This window comes from Ammospiza nelsoni, chromosome 1 (genome assembly GCF_027579445.1).
Source record: "Ammospiza nelsoni isolate bAmmNel1 chromosome 1, bAmmNel1.pri, whole genome shotgun sequence".
Lineage (NCBI taxonomy): Eukaryota > Metazoa > Chordata > Aves > Passeriformes > Passerellidae > Ammospiza > Ammospiza nelsoni.
Window position 1 is genome coordinate 81,397,704 of NC_080633.1, and position 24,323 is coordinate 81,422,026.

The 24,323-nt window shown below is 40.1% G+C and overlaps 1 protein-coding gene across 4 annotated transcripts in view; it reads left to right on the forward strand.

Annotated features, from left to right (window-relative positions):
* The window catches only part of CTNND2 (catenin delta 2), a 639,809-nt gene that overhangs the window by 390,271 nt on the left and 225,215 nt on the right, over window positions 1-24,323 (forward strand). For all 4 annotated transcript variants that reach the window (XM_059470378.1, XM_059470386.1, XM_059470397.1 and 1 more), the window contains exons 8-9: window positions 2,916-3,110; window positions 22,362-22,614. In XM_059470378.1, coding sequence (XP_059326361.1) covers window positions 2,916-3,110; window positions 22,362-22,614 — 448 coding nt within the window. The remainder of the gene's footprint in view (window positions 1-2,915; window positions 3,111-22,361; window positions 22,615-24,323) is intronic.

The window sequence follows — 24,323 nt, forward strand, 5'->3', positions numbered from 1 at the left end:
AATTAATACATAGAAAAACTTCTAGGAGCAACTGAAAGGAAATTTTAACTTAAATCAACTTGCTGTTGTAGTTTTTTAAATACCTACTTAATAGAAACATTAAAAAGTATGATGGTGTTACATCTCTTTTAAAATCTTCTGACTTATTGTCTTTTTAGCTAGATTTAAGAACCTTAAAGGTAGTAGTTTCTTGTGTTTAAATATTGATACCTGGTAATTTGGAAATAATGTAGTAAAATTGCATATAGAAAAGTATCATTTTTGCTTAAAACTTAAGGTGTTTAAGAGACATGATTTTAAAATGGCCTTAATTTCTGAGATTTGAGAGTAGTTTAGTTTCTAAAATGAAAATATTTTGGTTACATGTTGAAATCTTCATTTTTCTGAAGTGTTAGAGGGATAGTGGCAGTTACTCACTGATAGGGTTTTAACTCTTGACCTTCTTGGGAGGGATGTTCAGTCATAATGTGTTACTCAGATGCTTTGAAGTTGTTTTTAGATTGCCACTTAACTGTTTTCAGTCAAAACAGGTTGATTAAATGTTTTGGTCAGGAAGTTTCTCTGGTTATATATGTGCTTACTGTTTACTACAGTAGTAAAGTCTTAATTACGTGTATAATTTGCAAATAAATTTCTGTTCAATATTAGCATAATAATAATATTAAGCTTCTGTTTAGACTACTATCAGCCCTTGTAAGTGCAGAACTATTGATAGAGTATGAAGGAGGTTGAATTAAGCCCACATCACCAGATTACCATAACAGTTTGGAAACATGCTGATATCTGGATTATACTGCTACTGAGTTCAGTGGGAAAAATCTTTTGGCTTACTTGGCTTACAGGAAGCTGAGTTAGAAAGAAAATCTGTTGTTTGAAAAGCACTGTTAACTTGTATGTGGGCAAAAAAATTGTAATGCTTCTAGAATGGGGTTGTAATTCTTTATTCTATAGCAAGTCTGATTTGTTGATATACTGGTAAATGTCTGAAATGTTCTCAGTTTTCCTGTATTTTTTCATTTGATGCAGATTGAGCCAAATATGCATTGAAATTTGGACATAATCACAACAGGCTCTTTTTCAGGCCACTCTGAAGGATACTAGACCTTGGTGGGAGCAGTTCAGCTGCTCTGAAAATCTGTCTCAAGGGTGCGGGGCTTAAGAGCACTTTGAAAATGTAGACCATGAAGAATTTAATTCTGTAATAGTAATATCAACTTTCTGGATAATTGCTGTAGTTATAGATAAAATATTTGGGACTCTTGGCAGACTTTCTAGTAAGGGGAGCAACAGAATTACTTTCAGCAGTGTGCTAATGGCAATTCAGACTGAAAAATGTTTGAAGGGAAAAATATGCAAATAGGGCATTCCACTAAAAACATGCATAAAAGTTGAAAAATTTGGAAGAAAACACATATATGGCACAAGCTGATTAGAAGAAGGAAAGGGAATAAATTATTCTTTTCTCCAGACAATTTGTATTAAAGTTTAAGTAATATTGTGTCAGTGTATATTTCTCATTTCCATCCTGTGTTGCTATCTCATCTTACTTTATATCTGTGCTTTGCATTTTAAAAGTATTCAGTGTCTGTTTATGCAACAAAACCACTGCAAGCACAATGATTGTGGCAGAGGCTTTCAGCAGGAATAGCTACGCCCGTGGTGTGAGCAGTACAAGCTCAGCCAGTGGAACGTCACCTACATCCCGATTTCAACCTCACAGAACTAGCAGCAAGGGCCAGAATAGTTGTATCTGTGATTGCTTTCCTAAACACTGAAGTAGCATGTTACCACTTTGTGGTATAGATCTGACATTTGCAAAGTGTCACTTGCATACTTATCGCCTACTTTACTTTATTCTTACCTTCAAAATGTGTAATGTTTGTACAGCATCCCCATGACTCTTCTTGCCACTCTTGATAACAGACCACAGAGCTGAAGTACCTGAGTGGCAAAAGGATTGAAGTGACAACTTCAATCACGGCTGGAAATATACAAGTCTCATTTTTAAATGTTCTAATATAATCTGGTTTTAATAGTAGAATAAGATGTTTTATTAAAATCGCATTTGATCTTGTTATTTACAAAAAAAAAAAATGCTGTATCCTTAAAATGGTTTTTTTCAGGAGGTGTGTTTAATTTATTCATTCTCAGAGGATATTTAAGTTGTAGAAAGTCTTAGCAACTTGATTTTTTTTCAAAGTGTCGAAGACAAAATGTTGATAAGGCACAACCATTCTCTTGCGATTTTGAGAAGCATTTGAAAGATAAGCCTTCATGTAAATCTAGATCCATTCATCTACTCCAGCCTATTTTATTTGTAGGTCTTCAGATGTGGGCATAACATGTGAAACTCGTTCTGTCTGCTGCTGCTTTTTTCTCCCCAACCCTCCTACCTCCCCCAGTCCTGGACCCGTTTAGTTGAGGACATTCCTGGGTTGTACAGCTTTTGCCTTTTCTTGTTTGTTTGGTTTTGTTTGTTTGGGTTTTTCTTTTTTTTAATGAGGGGGTGGGGGACTGGTTTGGGTTTAGTTTGGTTTGGGGATTTTTTTGTGTTTTGGAAATGGGAGAGTTGGCGTTTTTCTTCTTTTTTTTGAGAGGAGGTGGTGGGTTCTTTGGTCTCTCTTTAAAAAGAGATGATAATCATGATATCGATCTCACCAAAATATGTAGTTTCCTTGGAAGAAATGGGATTTTTGTGTAGATGCAGGCAGCTGAATGATGCAGCTAAAGGGTTTAAGTGGAGCTGTAGCTGCCCTTGCTTGCTATTTCTATTTGCATGTTGAAAACACTTACTACTTAGCTTTGGGGATTTTTTTGTGTTTAAATGCTACTTTAAAGTAAAATTTTATCAGTCAGATCCTGTATTTGTCTCTTGTTTTCTCCCTCTTAAACGTCTCTTATAAATCTGTTTGCAGCTGGGTCTCGGGCATCTTACAGCAGCCAGCACAGCCACCTTGGCTCGGAGTTAAGGGCACTGCAGTCTCCAGAGCACCACATAGATCCTATTTACGAAGACAGAGTTTATCAGAAGCCCCCTATGAGGAGTCTCAGCCAGAGCCAGGGGGACCCTCTGCAACCAGCACACACAGGCACATATCGCACTAGTACAGGTAGGTGGATGTAACCTGCATGATTGTCTTTCTGAGATATGTAACTTACTCTCTGCTACTAACTCTTCTTCTCTTCCTCATGTGCTTAACCAAATGTATTCTGTGCATGCCAGTCAAATAAAATACCTTTTGCAGATGGCAGCTACCAATAGAACCCCAGATACATGCACAAAAGGGAGAAATACTTAATGTTGTGCTATATGTACAGTAGGTTAAGCTAATTTGAGGAGGGAGCTTACTCATAAACGGAGAGAAAATACTTCTGTTAATCTAGTGTATTGTCTTGGAGAAAGATCTGCTGTCTCTGAAGAAATTGCTAGGATTTTTTTTGCTTACAAAGCTATTTTTTTGTGTTGCAAATGGACTGCAAAGTTCCTGCCACATAAAGCTAAGTGATTGTTCACTTGCTTTCAAAGTAAATCATAAGTACATTTTCTTCCTCTGTCCCACAGAGCTATGCTTTGCTGTAGGTACACAGATATAAAATTGAACAATAACATAGGGAAAAGCTGTTAGCATCACTGGTTTATCCATAAATAATAATGATTGTCCCTGAAATGCATTGGTGTACAAGTCCTACTTGCAGAATGTCCTCTCAGCCAAATGAAATACAGCTGTATGTTGGAACCCACAAATAGATCAAAAATCAACAGGGATATTTATGGTATTTAATGCACAAAATAATTAGAGTATATAAATGCTACAGCCAAAATAGCCTAAAGCAGATGTAGAAGAAACTTGCCTTAGGAATTGTAAGTATTTCTGGTGTTTCATCTTTGCTGTGTTGATCAAAGAGGGAAGATTATGTCCATTTTCAGATCACTCCTATTTTCATCAAGGAAGAGTTAAGTGCACTTTTCAGAGCAAGATACTTCACTTTCTTTTAAAACTAATTTTTTAAAACTTCTTTAAAAAACCCATTTCTCCAAGGGAAAAGCTGGCACTTTTTGCATGTCCTACTGCCTTATGCAAGTTTGGATGTTCAGAGTACAAGAGGAAATCTTAAAAAGGAAATTTTAGCCAGAGAATTATCTAGCAAAATACCTGTAACGGCTTTATGCTTTTTGAAGAGCACCATTGCACCATTTCCTATCTGTTAAAGAAACTATCACAGTCTCATGTTTTGTATAGAGTCACACATGGATAAGAGGAAAAATTACTATTCTTTGCATGAAAGGGAGAAAAATACCTGCTTACATCAGTGAATTGTGGAGACAGTGGTAGTGACTGAAACTACTGTTTCTGTTGAACTTTAAGCATTCTGTTCCACCTGTGGCTGCCTCATAGTGCCTATAGGATGCCCTCTTTCCCTGACATGCCCTGAAGAGGGTTTTCTTGTTTCGCTTTCAAAATATCCCTTTGGTTGTCTGTGCTGGAGTAGCAGGCTCTCTTGTGACTGTACTGCTCACAGCACCTCAGTAAGGAAGGAAACCTAGTCAACACAGATGACAATTACAGTGAATTGAACTGGGACACGGGATGTTAGTTGGTTACACATGGAGATGGGTTTTCAAAGGAAAGAGAAAAAAAATTAAAAACCCCCACAGTCATATGGGTAGCAGAAACATCCACTGTGAAGATGAGTTTTGTTTTGCCACTTGGAATGTGGATTTGAACATTGCTGTAGGCGCCCTCCGAAGAAAGACCCCATCAGTCCAGCTTTGTATTGGGTTGATCCTCCCATGCCTTCCACCCTGCACCCCTATCATCGGGGTCAGGGGAAACACGAGCAGATGGATGTGTGCCAGTCCTATCACTCTGGTGCTCTGTTGGTAGCTGTCAGCTTTTCACACAGCCAGGCTGAAGAGCTGTCTGTGCTCAGAGGGAATTTTGAGCTGCATTGGATCAGCTCTCAGACTCCTGCCTCTAGCACAAATACCAATAGGAACATATCCTTTCTGATGGAGACCATGCAATTTTTTTCAAATTAACAGAAAGGAGGGAAAGGAGTTCAAGTTTGCACATTTTTTTTTCCTTTATTGGGTTTTCGTAAGTGTTGGTTTTTCTTTTTTTTTAATTTTTTTATTTTCTTTTAGGACTAGATTGCTATTTGGTGTAAGATACGGGGCAGGTAGATTACTGTGTACTCCATGAAGATACGTGCCAAAGATTCATGGCCTGTATATTCCGTGTACATGAGTCATGGCAGAGTGGGGAGCTTTAAAACTTCAGAGCGCTCCTTCGAACACCATGGCTCACACCCTTTGTGTATGACAAAAATCGCATTAATCGTGATGATGATGCATGCTTTTCCACATCTGACAGAAAGAAAAGGGAAGACAAACTTAAAGATGTTGTCCAAAGGATTTTTTCTCTGCAGCTGACACTGCCCATTGAAAATTAAAATTAAGTTAGTTATACTTGCAAGCCATTTAATTTTTTTTTTAGTGGGGTTTCTTTTTGGTTGACTTTGGTTTGGTTTTTTTTTTTTTAGTTTTGTTGGACTTTGTGGTGTTTGAGGGGATTTTTATGGGGTTTTTCTTTGGTGTGTTTGTTTGTTTTGCTTTTAAAGAAAATTATTCCTGAATTTGAAAATTTCACTTACTTTGGAAAAGTAACAACGAATGGTTACTTATTATAGACATCACCTCTTTCTATTTTATGAGCCCTTAAATACATATTACATTCAAGAATGTTTACACAACTGAGGATAAAGCCTTCTCAAGAGTTTTTTGTCTTCTAGGTGAATGAACATTCAGTAAGCAAAATACAATAGGCTAAAATTTCTCTATGGGGTGAACTAAATTAACTTTGTTCTTAATTAAGTTTGTTCTTTTTTGGGTGATGTTTTGGTTCTTAACTTTAGTATTTTCTTTGTATTTCACTTGAGAATGAAATGCATGGTGATAGTTCTGCACTACCTACCGCAGAAGGTGCAAAACATGTCTGAACAATCTTCCCTAATACCTTTAGAGATGATGACTTCTTCATAGAATCACATAGAATGGTTTGTGTAGAAAAGGACTGTAAAGATCATCCCATTCTGTCTTCCCTGTCCCTGTCAGAAAACCTTTCACTAGACCAGGTTGCTCAGAGCCCCATCCAGCCTGGTCTTGAGGATTTCCAGGGATGAGGAGTCCACAGCTTCTGAGGGCAACCTGTTCCAGAGCCTCACCACCCTCAGCATGAAGAATTTCTTACTCATATCTTATCTACACCTATCCTCCTTTAGTTTAACTCTACTCCCCCTTGTCCTGTCACTTAGTGCTCTTGTGAAAAGTCACTCGCCAGCTCTTGTAGGGCCTCTTCAGGTACTGAAGGGGGCTCTAAGGTCTTCCTGGAGCCTTCTCTGGGCTGAGCAGCCACAACTCTCTCAGCCTGTCTTCACAGGAGAGGTGCTCCAGCCCTCTGAGCATCTGGGTGGCCTCCTCTGGGCTTGCTCCAGCAGTTCCCTGTCCGTCCTGTGCAGAGGACCCCAGAGCTGCAGCACTGCAGGTAGGGTGTCAGAGGAGACCAGAGGAGAGGGGCAGAATCCCCTCCGTGGCCCTCCTGGCCATGGTGCTTTGGATGCAGCCCAGGACACAGTTGGATTTCTGGACTGCAAGCACAAATTGCCAGGTCGTGTTGAGCTTTTCATCCACAAACATCCCCAGTCTGTCTCCCCAGGTCTAGTCTTGTTCCATTCTCCAGCCAGCCTGTACCTGTGGTGTAAATTATAACTGGGTGTGTTACTGTCATGCTGTCTAAGCTAAAAATAATGTTTCAAATTTGACAGCAGTAGCTGTAAAAGCTCTTTTGGTTGTTAAGCTTTTACTTAACAATCCCTTTTGGTCTTCAAAGGGTAATGCCTTCTCTCATATAAAAAGTACCAGCCCAGACTTTTGCACTAAAAGCAATAAGTGTGAAATTTTCCTTTTGAAATGGGAAGCCTCAAAGGATGTGCTTGGAGGGAGCACTCAGACACAATACAAAAGGCAAATTAATTTATTTACTGAAAAGCAACTTATAGGTTGTATTTGTAACTCAACTAAATAACACTAACAATTTTTGTTCAGGCAGGTTTGTTACTGATTTCCCTCATAAACCTAAAGGTTTTGAATTATTCATATAGGAGAGATAAGCTTTTTTGATGGGATGTTTACATGATTACTGATGGAATTTGAAGAGGGCTGTTAATTAAGAGGGAGGAAGGGTTGCCTTTCAGCCAGAGTGGCACATGGAATCAATGATTGTTTGCTTATTTGCAGAATTAGAATTTTGAACTAGAGGTTTAGTCTATAGTTATTGACATTTAATCCACGTCAAACATGAAACCAGGCAAAACAGACAAAATCACACTATTTTGCAAGCCTGGGGTTTCTGTAGCTGCCATGAGGACAAAGCATCCTCACTGTTCTGGTTGTGGGCTGTCAGTGCTGAGCTCAGGAGCACAGCTTTGTCAGCTGTGGGGCCTGTGTGAACAGTTGTCATCACCCTCCAGAGGCTGGCATCACTGTCTGGAAGCTCATGCTTCTGTTGTGCTCCCTCAGAGAAATAGATGAGCCCTCTTCTGTAAAAAGGATGTAACTTCCAGATAAAGTTTATAAAAGCCTTGAAGAGTAATATCCCCAGTGGTCTGGGGCGGTGGGATGAGAAATGGGAGAGCTGTGCTTGTTCTGAGCTCTCTACAAAGAACGACTTTATCAGATGAAGTAAGTGTTGCTGTGTAAGAGCACTGGTGCTGCTGGTAAACTGTGAGCATTTAGATCTTAAAACCTGCTGAGGTCTTAAACCATGCTTTAAGAGCACTCACTGGTTTCAGGGGCTGCAGGCAAATACTTTTGACTCCAACCTTACAAAAGTGACAAAGATGCACTGGAGGAGTGAGCCTGTCCTCCTCAGCTCTGTGAAGGGCATATGAATCTTGCTGGCATCAGGACAACCCTGGCAGCCTGGGTAAAAGCTTAGGGAGAGTCTCAGAATGCACACAACCTGAGAATGTCTGTCTCAGTCCCCAGAAGGTCACCATAGGGAAGGTGTTGTGACACAGTTCAGTCACAGTTGAGTGGACTTCAAAGTCCAGCAGCTTCATGTGGTTCCACAACCACTTGGTGCTCGTTGGAGTGCTGGGTGTGTGGAGCTGAGCTGCCTCCTTTCCTTGATAGAGACAGGGCATGCAAGGTACTGCAGAGACTGTTCTGAGAGCATTAGGAGAATGAGGAGCTGTGATTGATCTGTTGGAATTAAAGAGAACCCTGAAAGGAAGGATTAATTGAAAGGAGGTTGGATAGTAGAAAGCTAAGCAGTAAAAGTTTTATTGTCTCTGAAGAGTCACTTAGGGTGGGATCTGCAGGGCTCATCAGGCATGCTCTTGCAATGGGTTACCTATTGGGGAATATGTTTGTGGCAGGTGCACACTGCAGCACTGCCTGATAACCTCAGAGCTGCCCAGTGTTCCTGTGTGTGCAGGCAGCTGCCAGGCTGCCCGCAGGCTTCTCTGACAGCCTCCATTCCTTCAGGCCAGGTCCATCTCCCTGAGATTCCTCCTACTGATGCTTGAGTGCTTCCACCAGTACACCAGCACCTCTGAAGATGTCTGTTCCCAAAAGCTGTGCTGCCACAGGCTGCACCACTTCCTGGGCATCATGGCACAGAGACCCAAGAGAAGAGGCCTGTGGAATTTTTGATGGCAGGTGCAAAGCAGAAATATGTCAGCTTGCAAGCTGGGTTTCTGTGTGGAGGAAGAATGCTGACTGGAGAGCTGTTAACAGCCAAGGCAGCTGCTTTTCAAAGGAAAGAGTTATCTGCTGCTCCTGGCCATTTGCCAGTGGCAAGGATAAACGCAGTATTTCATTGTCCTGTGATGCAGCTCAGGAAAAACCGACAAAGGTGAGAATTGCCATTGTGTATCTGGACAGATGCTCTTGCCCTCTTCTCTGCCTTCCATCCCACTCCTACCTCATACTTCATTTGCTGAAGAAAGTGTCTGCACCAAGGATGCTTTATCTCAAGTGCTGTTTGTAGTAACGTTGCATTTCTCCAGTAAAGGTGTGTTTTGCTTTAGTAGGGTAGAAGCAGGGTTTGTTTCTGGAGTCCAGTCTTTCTTCATGGACTAGATGCTGCTGGAGGGATGGGAAGAGGAACCAGGTGGCAGTGGCAGCTTTTGCTGCTTCATGCCTGCTGCACTTGGGTGCGGCGAGGTGTAACTGGCCTTCAAGGTCAGTGTCCGGCTAGCTGAGGTTAAGGCCGACACCCAGCTGCATGGTCTGCCAGCGCCCCTCGGCGTCGTAAGGCCTCAGGCTGTGCTGGCTGCGGACTGCATCGCTGCTAAATGACGAGAAGGAAGGAGCTGGACACTCGCTGGGGGTGAAATAGGTTTTTTGGAAAGCCCACAATGCCAGTAAGGGAGGGACCCCCTGATGTACCAGCGAATGACCCAGAACAAAAGGTGCATCAGGGTTATAAAGGGAAGGAGTGGACCTGGGAGGGGTTTACAGAAGACCAATAGGGGGAGAAGAGGGGATGAGCTTAACAGAAATGACATAGTGGATAGCCCAATAGGTACCAGGTATGGGAGGGGCCCCGGGACCACAGCCAACCACAACCCCCAAAGAGGAGAAGCTTCTGGAAGACTAGGTGGAGTGGGGGGGGGGGGGGGGTGATTGACTTGGCCCAGGGAGGAGAAAAAGCATACATATAAGGGAAAAAGAGGAGGAAGAATTATATAACCTAACAGATTGACAATAGAACTGGCAGGGCTGTGGTGGGAAAACTGAGGAGGACAGAACCGTTTCACACAAAATGGGGGGGAGCAGATACATAAAATGGGGGAGGAATTAAATGAACTTAACGAACACACTACAACAGTTGGGCTGGGCTTTTGCTGTCCTGGAGTTTAGGCAGTGTCCAAGGAGAAGGTGTACAAGAAAACCTAGTCCTTCTTTTGTCGCTGGGCTGATGGCTTTCTCACAACATGAGAGCCTTGTTCTGTCTGATGAGGTGTCTGTGGTGAGGATCATGTCTCTGTTCATGACCTAAAGAGGTAGGAGGGAGATGCCAAATGCCCATTTTTTTTCTGCTCCAGGCAGGAACAGCCCAATCAAAAAAAATTGTGCTCTTTGTTTGAGTTTGGTTTTTTTGCAGGGAGGGGACATTACTAGTTTTGGTTCTTGGGAGTGTTCAGACGGCTCTGACTCTGCCTCTTCTCATTTGCTTTGCACAAGTGAAGTGGGGCAGTCCAGGTTCTCAGAGCCAGGTTCATGTGTCATTTGCCCCTGCTCCCTGGGGGCTCCCTCCCTCTATGAAAGGTCTGACCTCTTCAAACTTCCATCTCACTGACCTGGTAGACAGAAGTCTGGCATTGTGGAGTGGCTCCTGGAAAGCTGCACTGGCCACCATCTCCTTGCCTCTGCCCTGCCCTCCCTCTGCAGCTGACCTGGTGGGGCACAGACCTTGCCTTGTCCTGGGAGGGAGTGCTGCTCTGCTGTCCCATGGCCCTGCCTTGCCAGCAAGGGAGCCAGAGGTCTGTGGAAACAGTAATTGCTGAGTAGGTCCAAGGAATGTTTTTTTAACAGATTTTTACAGCAAGGATGGAGGAGGGGGTTGCATGGGCTTCTTAATGCTGCTTTGAAATACCCAAGGGCTTCATTTGCTCTATGTTTTTTATGCTGGTCCAGCTTAGCCATTCTTTGGTTCTCAACATTTTGTCATGTCTCTTACCTCCTTTGTTGCCCTGTACAAAAGGAGAATGAGACTACAGAGAATGCATGAAATGAGCCAAAGTACATCATCTTCACAAGATGCAACAGCCCTGCTAAAAGGTCCCTCCCCAGATTTATTTCAGGCCTCCTTCAGGTACTCTTTCAGGTCTCCCTGAAGCTTTCTCTTTTCTAGGCTGAACATCCCCAACTTTCTCAGCCTTCCATCATCAGAGAGGCACTCCAGCCCTCTGACCATCTCTGTGGCCCTCCTCTGGACCATGTCTAACCTGTGTCTTTCTTATGCTGAGCTGGCTGCAGCACTCCAGGTGGGGTCCCACCAGAGCAGCTTACCTGGGGAGAATCCCCCCCCTACCCTGCTGCCTGTGCTGCTTTGGCTGCACCCCAGGATACAGTTGGTTTCTGGGCTGTGAGTGCCCATGGCTGGGTCGTGCCCAGCCTCTCATCCACCCCCAAGTCCTTCTGGGCAGGGCTGCTCTTAATCCCTTCATCCCCCAACCTGTATTGATACCACAGGTTTTCTGCACCTTGCGTTTGATACTCAACATTCAGATGATATCTGAAACAAATACAAGGGGTTTTTTTTTAAGCTTTACTTGGAGATATATCGTTTTGATGGTCCCTTGGTAACTTGTTTGTTATTAGCTGTTTCAAATCAGTGAAGCTGTCTTATGATTTACACATGCTGAAGAAAATTTAGAAAATTACCACAGCATGAAATAAAATGAGACTATGTAAAATGACATTGAGGGACTGCAGTTCTAGTGCCATGATGAATCACATACAGAGGGTTTCATTCAGTTTTCTGCACCTGTAAGGTGTGCAAGCATAACTTCAGCTTTGGGAATCGGAAGTCTGATCCGCGCATATCACTAGTGGCAGTTTCCAAAGGCACTTCATATCCTGGTAAATGGACAGTTATCCTTTCTCAGGTTAAGTATTGCTTTTCAGCAGGGAACTGGAATTTAGTTAACCAGATGTATCACTTCTAATTCCATAGACTTCAGATTAATGAGTGAAAGGAATCTAAAGGGGCTTAGAGGAGAAAAAATTGTGTATACAAGCAGTTAGATATTTTCAGGTTCTTACAGGGGGCACTAGTGAGTACATTGGTATAGTAATTAATTTCAGAATGTCATCTAGCTGTTAATGAGAAGTTACCCATTACATGCTCTTTCCTGTATTAGAAATACTTGATTTAAAAGATAAAGGGAACTTTGGTTTCAATTATACATTTTTCTTTATTTGTCTCTAAAACTCTCAGTTCAGGGGAAAAGGAAGAGCAACAAAAATATCAGCTTTCACTTGCCCCATTTAGATTAAACCCTTTGTCCTTTATGCTGCTTCTCAAATCTGTATTTAATTTTTCATTCTTCCTGATCTAGAAGAGTTAGACTATAAACACCAAATATCACTTCTTTCTGCTTAGATGGTGGCTTTTTTTCTGGCTGGGGGACACGTTGTTTTGTTGTGTCATAAGCTGCTGTATATGGATGTGCTGTGATGGCACAGCTGTAGATTAATTGAGGATCATGCTGATAAATCACACAGCATGGAGTTCTGGCTATAGGACATAATGTTTTCAGAGAAATTAAAAAGAAGAATTACTCCTAAGACTGCATCTCTTTCAGTTTGGTAATGTTGTGATAATAGACCTGTACTCCTAACTGACATCCACTTGATAACATTGTTTTGGGAGAGAGAATTATAGGAAGCAAGCAGGGAACAAATCTTCAGTACAACGTAAATTGAGCAGAAAATACCTTAGTAATCTGCATAAAGAGTAACAAATCATCTCAAAGCAATACAAAGTCATAATCTCATTTCATTTGTCAGATCCAGGTTCACTCATATAGTCCTACCTGTGTTATGGTCTTGCATATATGTTTTAGGTGATTTTTTTTTTCTTCTATGAGAAAGGATTTTCTATTTTATTTCCTTCCTATTACAAATTTGGCAGAGGAATAACAAAATGCGTTGTTTTCAACTTCAGCAGTATCCTGTGGACAGGAGTGGAGAGGGAGGGGCCAGAGTTTAAAACCCTACAGAATCACTGAAATCTGAAAGCAATACCCCCCCCCCCCCCTTATAGTGCAGAAGCATCTTCCAAATAAAACAGTTGTAGTTTCAAAGTACTGAACCCATGATTGGGTTCTGTAGAGGAATTGCACCTATATGAATACAGACAAGATTTTACCGCTCGGAATAGAAATGTTTTAGAATGGTTAGTATCCATGACTTCTTTCCTGTGTCCCATGAGCAGGATACCTCCAGAGACTTCTATTTTATTCCATATATTTTCTTCTATTCTCCTTTTTTCATAGAAGAATGACTTGTAACATGTCTGAGCATTTCTCAGGTGCCCCTTGACTTTTGCCACCTGTTGAGGGAGAGCTGTGATTATAAAATCTTGCTCAGGGGAGTACATACTCTGTAAATCTCATCTGCCACTTCTAAGAAATATAGTGTTTGTGCCAGAAACTGTAGGTGTATTTGTCATCTATTTACTGTACAGGTGTAATCTCTCTTTAAAGATTCATCACATTAGATTTAAGTGATGCAGGACACCCATTCTCATTTATATAATTCAGTGTTGCATAGAAATGCAAGGTTGTCATTCATGAAATAAAAATTCAATTCAAACACCTTTCATAAATTTCATTCTTGTAATTCTTTGCTGAACGAAAACACTGCTGTGCTTCAGATAACTACCCAGTCATGTCTTTAAGATGACTAAATCTTTTGTTAGAGGATCATTCCTTCTGCATATTACATTTAAAGGCACTCTTAAAAATCACCAGCCCATTATTTTTTTTTTTACTCGGGCTGTACTCTGTCTCTTTTTCTTAGTATAAGACTGGCTACTTTTAGAACTATCCCTTTGTCATAATTTAAGCAGTTCACATGTGTTTTTTTCTGAGTACAAGTATACAAATAGAGTAGTTTTTACTTAAATGTATTCAACAACTTTTAAACTATCATTTGCAGAAATTAGGTTAATGTTTAGGGTGAACATACCACGTGGTTTGGCACTGGAACACAAATGTGATTACCTTAATAACAAAACAACTGTCTATTCCAGAGTGGAAACTACTAATTAAAATAGCTGAAGTTTATTAGGATGTTCTAAGAAATACCATTTAGTAGCCACTTGACTACTGAGGATTATAGTGCCCTAAATAAGGAAAACTCAAAATATGAAGGAGAAGATGTCCATGTGCTTGATGGCTGTAGCATGATGCAGTGCAGTCTGTTAATCTCTATGGTGTCATACTATTTATATATATTTTTATATATTAAGTGTGACTTCTATCTGAGTGTTCAGCTTTATGCTGGCCAGATGGACAGGAAACTTCAGAAATTTTAAGAGAATGTTCTTTTAGGAGTGAAAGCAGAGATTTAGTTGCAGTAGGCTCATTTATGTGCATCAGCATGGTCTGTGTGGATTTGCTGTGATTGGGTCATTTTGTCCCACGCACAGAATGTGAAATCATGTATTACTGCGAAGAGGAGGAAAGTGATATATATGTCTCCTATATTGTGCCATTGCTCAGGGTTGAATTTTATCTCTAGTGAGGAAATTCCCATGATGAATTTTAGTATGTCAAATTTTGGAAGGGCAGTTGTTGATTTCTCTGTTTAAATGCTCGTGTAACAAATGAATTAAACTGCATGTTCTTCCTAAACTGAGGGATGGAGCTCAGAGAGAGAAGGCACAATCTGAGAAAAGATCTTGGCAATAACGTTTTCAGCAGCCAAAGTTGGCATCTGATTATCACATTATGTGTACGCACCATTTTTTACGTGCAGAGCAGCATCACTGAAACATGGTAGAAGCTGAACCTGAGAATGAAAGTTGCATATATTACTGAGATTAAAATCTGGCAGATTTAAAATGCAGTCAGTTCCCGGAGGTGGAAAGGAGTGTTATATTTCTTAGTACTGATAACTTGAAAAATGAGGCTTCTCCTCTGTTTGGTTGTAAACAGGGAAGTCGTTCCAGCCTTGAGCTGGAAATCTGAAATAATGAAAATAAATAGTTGAAATTCTAATATCTGCATAAAACCCTGGTGTCCACTTGGACTATGTGGATTTTAAAATTATGCTTTAACTATATGTGCTTTTGAGATGCAGCCAATATTACTGTGTTGGACACCCTGTAACTCTGGAACCTCCTGGTGGTAAATGACTGAGGAAAGGATGTAGAATTGGAGAAGGTTATGGGTGGGGGAATGTGAGATGGGGCACAGCCCTGAAGCCTGTGACAAACCCAGCTGTGGAAGAGGCTGCATTCAGGTTTGGACTTCAGGCTTCACTGAAGACTCATTAAGCACTGTTTCAAAATTAGCTTGGGCAGGAACTCACTCATCTCAGCCACTATATCTGTTGAATTGAAATACAGGTTTCTAAAATACAAATTCTGTCACCACTGCTGCTCACCGACTTACTTCATCTACCTGTTTCTGCATTAGCATTTGCTTAGAAGTACAAAAATCTTTATAGATTGCTTCATTCATAAAGTCATTTGCTTCCCTTGCCAACCCTGGTGGTACCAGGTGATTTCAGATTAACACCAGCTAATCACCTAATGAACCCATAAGTAAAATAATTAGTAGTAAAGAAATGCCAAGTCTAAATTGGCAATGAAGAAAATAATTCCATGATTTTCCATGCTGAGGTTTAGGCAGTGCCAGTTACAGAACTTCCCCCAATAGAAAAAAAAAAAAAAAAAGGAACTAAGACACAGTGTGAGAGTGGGCAAACTGATGTGAAACAAGATAGACAAAAGCCTTCAAAGTGCCCAGGTAACAGCTGTAATGTAAAGAGAGGAATAGCTCAGAAACCAAGGAAGCAGTATTTGCAGTGTTTTCTGTGACTGACCCTTCCCGCATTATTGAATAAACATCGGTTTCTAAGCAAAGGAGTGTTCAGCCTTACTGTTACAATTAGTGTTAGATCTAAAGAACAGTCTTAGAAAATGGAAGTGAAAGGACACCTCAGTGCAGTAGCAAGTTCAGTTCTTCAGTCTTCAAAAATTGTCCATTTTTCTGTTGAAAGACTCATTGAACACAATATACAGAGCACAAGTGATGTTTCCTTGGTTTCTCTGAAACAAGGAATTCTTCTGCAAAAGAACGGCTTGTAGATATTGCAGAGGTAAGGAGATGATTGGTTGGAGTGTACACTCACTTTGAATATGTTCATGACCTTCATTAGGATTAGTACTTTACAGCTGCCAGCAATGGCAATGAGCCTATTAAATAATTCAGAGAGGCCCTGAGTATTTCCCATAGCAGTGAGGGTGTAGCAGCTAAACAGCCACCTGTGGTTTTTAAGATGGGATGGAAAAGTGAGAAAAATATAAATCTCCTGTGATGGTATCTGGTAGACAGGGATGTTGCCTTGATAAAAAGACTTCCTCCTCACCATGTCATGAAAATATCTGATGATTAAAATATTACTGAATACCTACTTGCACCAGCTTGTAGACATGCTAATTACAAGTAGGTGTGACAGCTAGGTGTAACCAGTACTTGAGGAAATTATGACTAACATGTTTGTGGGTGGAAAAGAGGCCTTTTTTGCTGTGCACCATCCTGTGTTAATTTTTTAGTTTGCTTGCATTTCCCTTGTACATTGTGCTGTGTTCCCTTAAAAGATATCCTTGTGCAGCAGGGAGACCTGTTTGCCATGACCAGCTACTTAAAGCATGGAGCTGAGCATGGGGAAGCTGACTGGAGGGAAGGAGGTTGTATTTCCCCTGACTTACACAAAATAGGAGCATCTGGAGCCCACAGAAAGAATTAGGCAGAACAATCCTGGAAGCCCTAAAGGGCTGATGTGTTTGAAATCAAAGGCTGGCTGGCTGGTGAAGAGCCCATCTCATGAGGATGCAAAGGAAGATTTGCTCAAAAGTCCTTTTCATTTGTCCCTGGCTGAGAATTTTGATTGCAAGAAAAACTAGATAGGACAAAATAAAGAGTGCAGAAAAGTGAGGAAGGAACAAATGGAAAACAAGAGAAATAGAAAGCTGTAGGCGTTTTCACAGTGGTTTTTTCTGGTTTGAGTATGAGAAGTCACATAGCAAAGATGTCAGCCTCCAGAGAACTCCTGTGGTATTTAGTATTTGCAGAAGGTCCTAAATATTTTAAATCTAAACTGAAGCCTTGTATCTTGAAATCCTGTAGTGTTTGCTTTTTTGTTTTGTTTTGTTCTGTTCTCACTTTGCATGTCTGAAGTACAAAATTGCACGTGCATCTGTATTTTGAGCAGAAGATATGATAGTGTCTGTATCAAATCTTGACAGCATTAGAGGTAGTTGCTAATACCAAGCACAGGGAAGGATTTTTCCCCTCTTTCAGTAAATATTTTCAGTTTCCCTCAACCATTTATTTCTCTAAAATTTTATACTTCCCATGTGGAAAAAATGCTTCTAAAAATAACATCTAAGCAATTTATTATCAGTATTATTTATTATTTTTATATGTAATACCGTGCACCTTGAGCAGTATTAAAATTGAATGTTTGTGCTTGTTCCTTTGGATTGCCAGTTAGCTATTAGCTTGATTAACATCTATTTTCTTAAACTTCTATGCCAAAAAGGCTGGTATATGCCTTAAAACAGTAATTTCAGCATCTTGAGTTAAAGTGTTTGTGTGTCCCAAGCTTGATGAGTTTTTTTCATAATTCACAGAGAAGGCACTTGTTATTTTTATGCTATATTAGATGAGAAATGGATCTGCTTTATAAATCTTCTTATACATTTGGTATCAACAGAATGCACTGCATTTATGTAGTTTATGAACTCATGGTGGGATGGTGGACATACTTTGTCCTGAAAAGATATCTCACTGGAATCCAATTTTCAACTTTCATGAAAGGATATAAATCAACTGCAATTGCAAGTCAGTGAAGAAAACAAATAAAGGGAGAAAACAAAGAAAATAATATTGAAATCTCCATGAAAGAAACTCGGTGAAGGTTAGCACAGGAATTGAATGTCTAATATCAAATAATAAGAAGAAAAAATTACAAGGTAATACCTGCAAATCAAACAGCAGCATCAGTGAGGTAATTTTCAGCAAGCAGGTGTAGCAAGATAATTCTCATTAATGAGTTTATAATTGCTGAAGGTCTGATCATTCTTATGTTAACTTGGCAAAATGTCCTTTGGCTCCTAGAAAGTCTGAACTTTTTGGCAGTTCATATGCAAACTTGGTCTCCCTAAGATACTCAGGTATGGTACAATAGTATCCCTGCCTAGATCAAGGTGTTCCTGCTTTTTACATTAGTGGTTCCTAACATCTGCCACAGATGTGAGAAGAACATTCAAAAGCTGAAAGTTAGCTTCTGAGTATCACATTATGAGCATATTTAGTGATACACCTAAATTTTCAGCATTAATATTAAAGTTGTGATATTTAAATTATAAAGACTGGCTTTTCTATATGCTGTTTCTGCAATCAAGAGAACAATAATTAGGGCATGTATCAGGTCTTCAGAGGGTTTTCATTATATTTAACAGGGGCTTTTCTTTCTCTTTGACAGAATTTGTAAGAACATACTAAATGCCTGTGTGGTACCCCAGATACTCTTAGGTATGTGATTTCGGTTGGAGTAGTGAGGGGCTGAGAGGATACTGTATCTTTTAGGTATTAATGACATGACAAATTAAAGCAAGATCTTAAATGTTTAGGGGACAAACTGAGATCACTGAGACTGTAGTGCTTGATTTGCAGTGTGAAATGCTCACCTGGAAAATTCTCATTTCAGAAATTCTCAGTAAAACCCTTTTCTCAATCCAAAATTAAAATTCTCCTTTTCAAGGACAGTTCTTACATTGAAGATTAATTATTGCTAATATATAGAGATTTATTTGCCTACAACTGAGCATGTCATTTTTTTGTGCTGGTTCTTTGCTGGCTGCAGCACAGAGTGTGTGCTGTGGCTTTCCCTCCAGCATGAGCCAGCCTCAGCTGCAGGCCAGGGACAGTGCAAGCCCTTCCTGTGTGTCTGGAGTGGGACCCTTGGGAGGGGAGGTCAGGTCCCAGTCACCCTCTCCTTGTGTCTCTGCAAGGCCACTGTGCTGAGCAGGAGCTGTGGGAAGGCCAACCAGTGCAAAAGGAGCAAGCAGAGCTTCAGAAACTTACCTGACATCAGAATCCACTGAATTTCCAGGTAAATGCCTAAAAAGTGAGGAGAGCAGTCACTATTGAAAGAAGTGTTTTCACTTAAGTAAGACACAATAGAGGATAAATAAGGTTTCGAGTTCTTCTGCTTACTTGATTTTAATCTTGATCTCCCTTGTGAACTTTGGGACTTTGAAGATCAGAGGAAGGTCTAGTTTTGTGGACACCTTTTCCTTCAAGCTTCACAAAACTAAACCTGCTTCTTCATAGTGTGGTTATGAGTTTTGATTTTACCTTTATATAGAGGCAGAATAGGGTCAGCGGTAGGCACAGGGAAACAACATAGTTTGACCATGATTCTGCTTCAGCCAGGCCAGATCTCAAGCTGGTGGGAGAGGGAAAGACAGCCCATTTCTCCAGAAACATTCTGTTGCAATTCCTTTTTGTTCCTCTCTTCCCTTGCTGGGGCAAACCCCCTGTCCTTGTCAGCTCACCTAAACTGACCTGGTTCTGGTCAAGGTGTAGCTGACTTGGATTTGACAGGACACTCAAATGCAAAAGTTAGAGAAAGGGCTGTCTTCAATTGACAAACAGGTTAAAAGGTTGCCTGACCATCTGCAAATGTTCCTGGTATGTGAATGCTTTCTGGTTCAGTCCAGGTGTGTGCCTTCTGGATGCCCTGTGCTCAGAGAAGATTTACTGTGCTGGGTGAGGAAATCAACTTCTAAATCTGTTTCATTAGACATAATCACTCTGGCTTTGCTGTTTGAATAGCTAAATAGATGGGAGCCCTCAATAGTTTGCCACAGCCTGAAAGAGCCGCAGTTCACTCAGTAGGTTTGGCTGCCAAAGGGTTTTGTTTAGGCAAGGGAAGTATATTGGTAGAAGATAACTTTTTTTCAGTTTTACGTACACTTATTTTTGTAAAAATGTCTGCTAAAGCATAACCTATGTGCAGTCAATGACAGTGGATGTAGTCAAGTTAGATGTAGAAGTTTTTCTAATGTGTAGTTGTTTGGGTTTTTTGTTTTTCTTTTATTTGATCTGGATAACACAGTTCAAATAAACACAATTGTGAATGTTTTAAGTCATAGATTTGTCTGATTCTCATATTTTGAATATGGTATTTCTGTGTTCATAGTGATAAAATTCAAAAGGAGGTAGCAGTCTGCTAGGAAGGTAATTTGAGAAATGAATCAGAGTGACTTTATAAGCTTGTAGGTGTTAGGATGACAGCCAGTTTCAGTTTATATAAATACTTATTTTGATAACAAGACAAAGGAGAAAATACAAAGAAAACTTTTCAAATAATTTAAAAACAAACAGGATTTTCATTGAACTGTCTTGCAAAGAAGATGAAGGAAATACAGTGGAGTATTTTGCAAAGCAATAAACATTACGATGAAGTTCTTGTTTTCTGCAGTATTGGTGTAGAGTTTTTTGCAATTCCCCACACAATTTGTCAAAAGGTAGTAGCATATTCTAAGGAATGACAGTGCTTAAGAGTATGCTATGTCAGTATGCAATTACATTTTCTCTTTTTCACTTGAAAATATTTCTAGTGTTTTCTCTAACTTGTTTTATTACTCTTTTTCTCACAAGGCGCCTGATTTTGGTTTTGAACTCTGTATTTTCTGTTAAAATGTGATGTTTGTCTTTCTAACACTGAATTTAGCATGATTTGTGCATGGTGTGTATAAATATGGTGATACTGTTAATGTATTTGAACTGATGCAGTTTTATGAAAAGGTCTGTGTGTCTTAATTACTCATTTTTTAAAGAAGTGTGTATATATATACAGACTAGTAATTAAACCAAAACAATACATGTAAAATGTTACTTTATATGTGAGTAAATGTGATTATAGAATCATAGAGTGGTTTGGGTTGGAAGGCACCCTTATGGTCATCCAGTTTCAGTCCCCTGCAATGAGCAGGGACTCTTTCAACTAGATCAGGTTGCTCAAGCTCTAGCTAACCTGACCTTGAGCACTTCCAAGGATGGGGTAATAGATAAGTGGGTGATCCCGCTTTCTTATGTTTGGAATGAAGTTACAATACTTGCTATTGTGAAATTAAATACTTTTGGACCATAAGAAAAAAAATTAAATAAGTAAAAAAATTCAACATAAATTTAAAATTTTCAGGTGTTGTAATTTTGATAAGTACAAGGTCATACAAAACCACGTTAATTGTATTTAAAGCTCATTGTATTTTGTTTGCTGACACTTTGAGATAAAATGCTTACAATCCCTTTCATGAACATATAATGCATTAAATATTTATTTTAAAATGTGCATGCCAATGAAAAATTATTGGGATATCTGTTATAAAAACCTGTCTCTTCAGCATGTGGTTTTGTCTGCAGTTTAGCATATGAATTTGACCCAGCTAAAAACAGCCCTGGACTCAGGCCCACTCCTTTTGGCAAAAGAATTCTTGTTGTCTTGGGACAGGAAGAAATGGCAACCACCATGAGTTCACGTGCCACTTCAAACAGTCCAAATTTTCTTCTGAGCAGAGCCAGCATTTAATTTGTATCTGTCTCCATGCCAAAGATCGTGTGGGTATTGGTCCTCTTGCCCTTACAGTGATAATCCATTTGCCATTAACTGGACTTTGGTTCAAAAATACTGCATGTTTAATCCAGTGGACTGCTACCCAGTGCTGTAACAGAAAGATAATGGGCTACAAGAGAGATTAATAAGATTTTTGAGTCGCAAAAGCATTAAGCCAGTTTAAAGCTATTGGTTAAGCTGCTCAGAACTGGTAATGCATTAATCTTGAGCTGTGGTGTATGAGCGCAGCCACTGCTGGTGTGCATTAAGACATCTACATGGTCACCTTGTGCTTAGCTCTTTTTCAGACTGAGTTAGCAATAACACTCTCCTAAGTCTTAAGGTGAATTTCCAGGAGATGGGTTAACAAAGCATAAGCAGTGAATCTCAGTAGCAGGTGTCTGGTTTTACCTGCTTTATGGATACCAGGGCTACAAATTCAGGATGGCTGGGTATTTCTTCTGCTGGAGAGCCATCTATCTCATTTTGGACTCTTGAGCCTGCTTTGATCTTCCTCCTGTTGGTGGATCTGACTGACTTCCACCCCTGTAAGGACTGCAAAAGCCTCACTCAGTGGTGGTTGTGAACTTTAGCTTGAATATTCATGCCCATGCTGCTTCTGCACTTCATTTCATGTTAGTGCAGTTAGAACCCTGGGTGAAAATACTTCTCCAATTTGTTTAATTGGAATTAAGGTCTTCTAGTGCAGAACTGGCATGTCATTTAGAAATTTGTTTGATGGTTATTTCCTTCTAAGCTTTGGAAAATGACAATGTTGCTTGTTTCTTTTTGTTTGTTTTTTTTCTCATTCTTTTTGAACCCTCGTTTTATATGTGTGTGTTTTTTTTTTTCCTCTGCCTAGACCTGGTTAACCATTTCTGTGAACAGGTCCTCAATTTTTTACTTTGTCCCTACTTTCCTGTCGTAGCCCCATCTTCCCCTGGTGTCGACTCCGTACCCTTACAGCGCACAGGCAGCCAGCACGGCACACAGAACGCAACCGCGACCTTCCAGAGGGCCAGCTATGCGGCCGGCCCCGCCTCCAATTACGCAGACCCCTACCGACAGCTGCAGTATTGTCCTTCTGTTGAATCACCATACAGCAAATCTGGGCCAGCCATCCCACCCGAAGGGACCTTGGCTAGGTCACCTTCCATTGATAGCATTCAGAAAGACCCCAGGTGGGTGAAACCTTCTTCATTGTCTTTTATTTCCCGCTCGCGCTGAGGGTTGTAGTGGCGGTCTGCTTTGCGTGTTTCTGCTGTTGGATGTAAAAGAAACACCCGTGGTGGTACACTAAAGACTTTGGTTGCATGTCAGCATTGCCCTGATGCTTCACCTTGGAAAGCTCTCATGAGCAATGAAATGATAGGTGTGGTCCTGAATGTGTGTGTGTTTAGCCTGCTTTCAGTAGTGCCACCCCTCAAAAGCTTAAGTAATTTTCTCTGGAAATGGGAGGAGTGGAGTGACTGTTGGCTCTGTAGCCATTGTGGATTGAATTTTCACGTTGCTTCTTGGGCAGAAGTTGTTGCAGTTCTTGGTTTGTCTACATGTCATGTTTAAAATGCTGCGGAAAAGGATATTTGGGTGTTGTGAGTGAGACTGAGCAATGTGAAAACAACATGTAACCAGGGTTGTCTTTCATCCCATGTGTTGTACAGGCTTGCAGTGCCAGTATGTGGTAATAGAATGTATGATTACAGTTTTGCAGAAATGGTTATTGCTGTGCATGCTTTTCAAATATTTAGCACAATTTTTAATGTTGCTGGTGACCATCCTAATCTACTTAGGGAAGGTGCAAGGAGGAAACTTTACAGCCCAAGCAGGCACATAGATTAGAGAGAGTCTTTTCTGGGAAATTATTTGACTTCTATGGTAACAGCAACAGAAGTGCTAGCTGGAATCCTCAATGCACTTTGTGATTCTGTTCTGTTTTCTGAGAGAAAAGAAACAATTCCCTTTAGTAACTTGACTTTGAACTTGTTGAAAGTGTTAGTTTATACCAATGTTTTTCTTTGGCAGATGGTGTGATTTATTTGTTTGTTGTAATGTGTAACTTAATAATAGAAGAGTCCAAAAATTTGCCTGCAACAAAAATGCTGGAGGTTTTTAAGTAACAATTTGAAGAAACTTCTTTCCCAGAATCTAAAACATAAATTCATAAACTGATTATTTACTTGTTTAGCAGTATAGCAATTCTTTTTCTCTCTCCACCCAGGAACAGAACAGCAGATAACATTTTGCAGCACATCAGAAACATCACTGCTTGCAGGGTTTTACTCGTTGAGAACACTTCTGTCTTCAAGCTTTTTTTTTTCCCTCTCAGCTTTTACTGGAGAAATTTGAAAAAAAATTGTCTTTAATTGCTTCCTTTCTTCCCCCTGTGCCAAAGGAAACATTAGTAACAAGAGGGGAAAGGTATTTTTCTGAAATGATGGTATTATATTTCTATTCCAGAATACAAGAGCCCATGTATAAAAAAGAGCTTTGCTTTGTAATTGTGTTATGTTGAAAGTTAAGGAAACTTACATTTAGGAGTGCACTAGACCAGATGAGAAATGACTGTAATCTGGATGAAATGTTCTCAGGAGAAGCATGATGGTGTTGAAAATGCTATTCCCTCTAAACAGAAAAGACGTACTTACAGTATCTCTACAGGTCTTAGATATAATCTTTCTAAGAAAAGGTTATTTTTGTTCAATTCCTTTGCTATCACTTTGTAACTGTTAATGTATAGAATATGTGCTAGTATTTTTCATTTGCTTCTTTTTTGGCTCTTCCTTGTCATGCCATTTGTACATTCATGAGTATTGATTTCTGGAGGTAAAATAGGAGCGAGGAAGCATCTAAGTATAAAATGAACTTCATAAACCCTTTAGAGGGGATCATT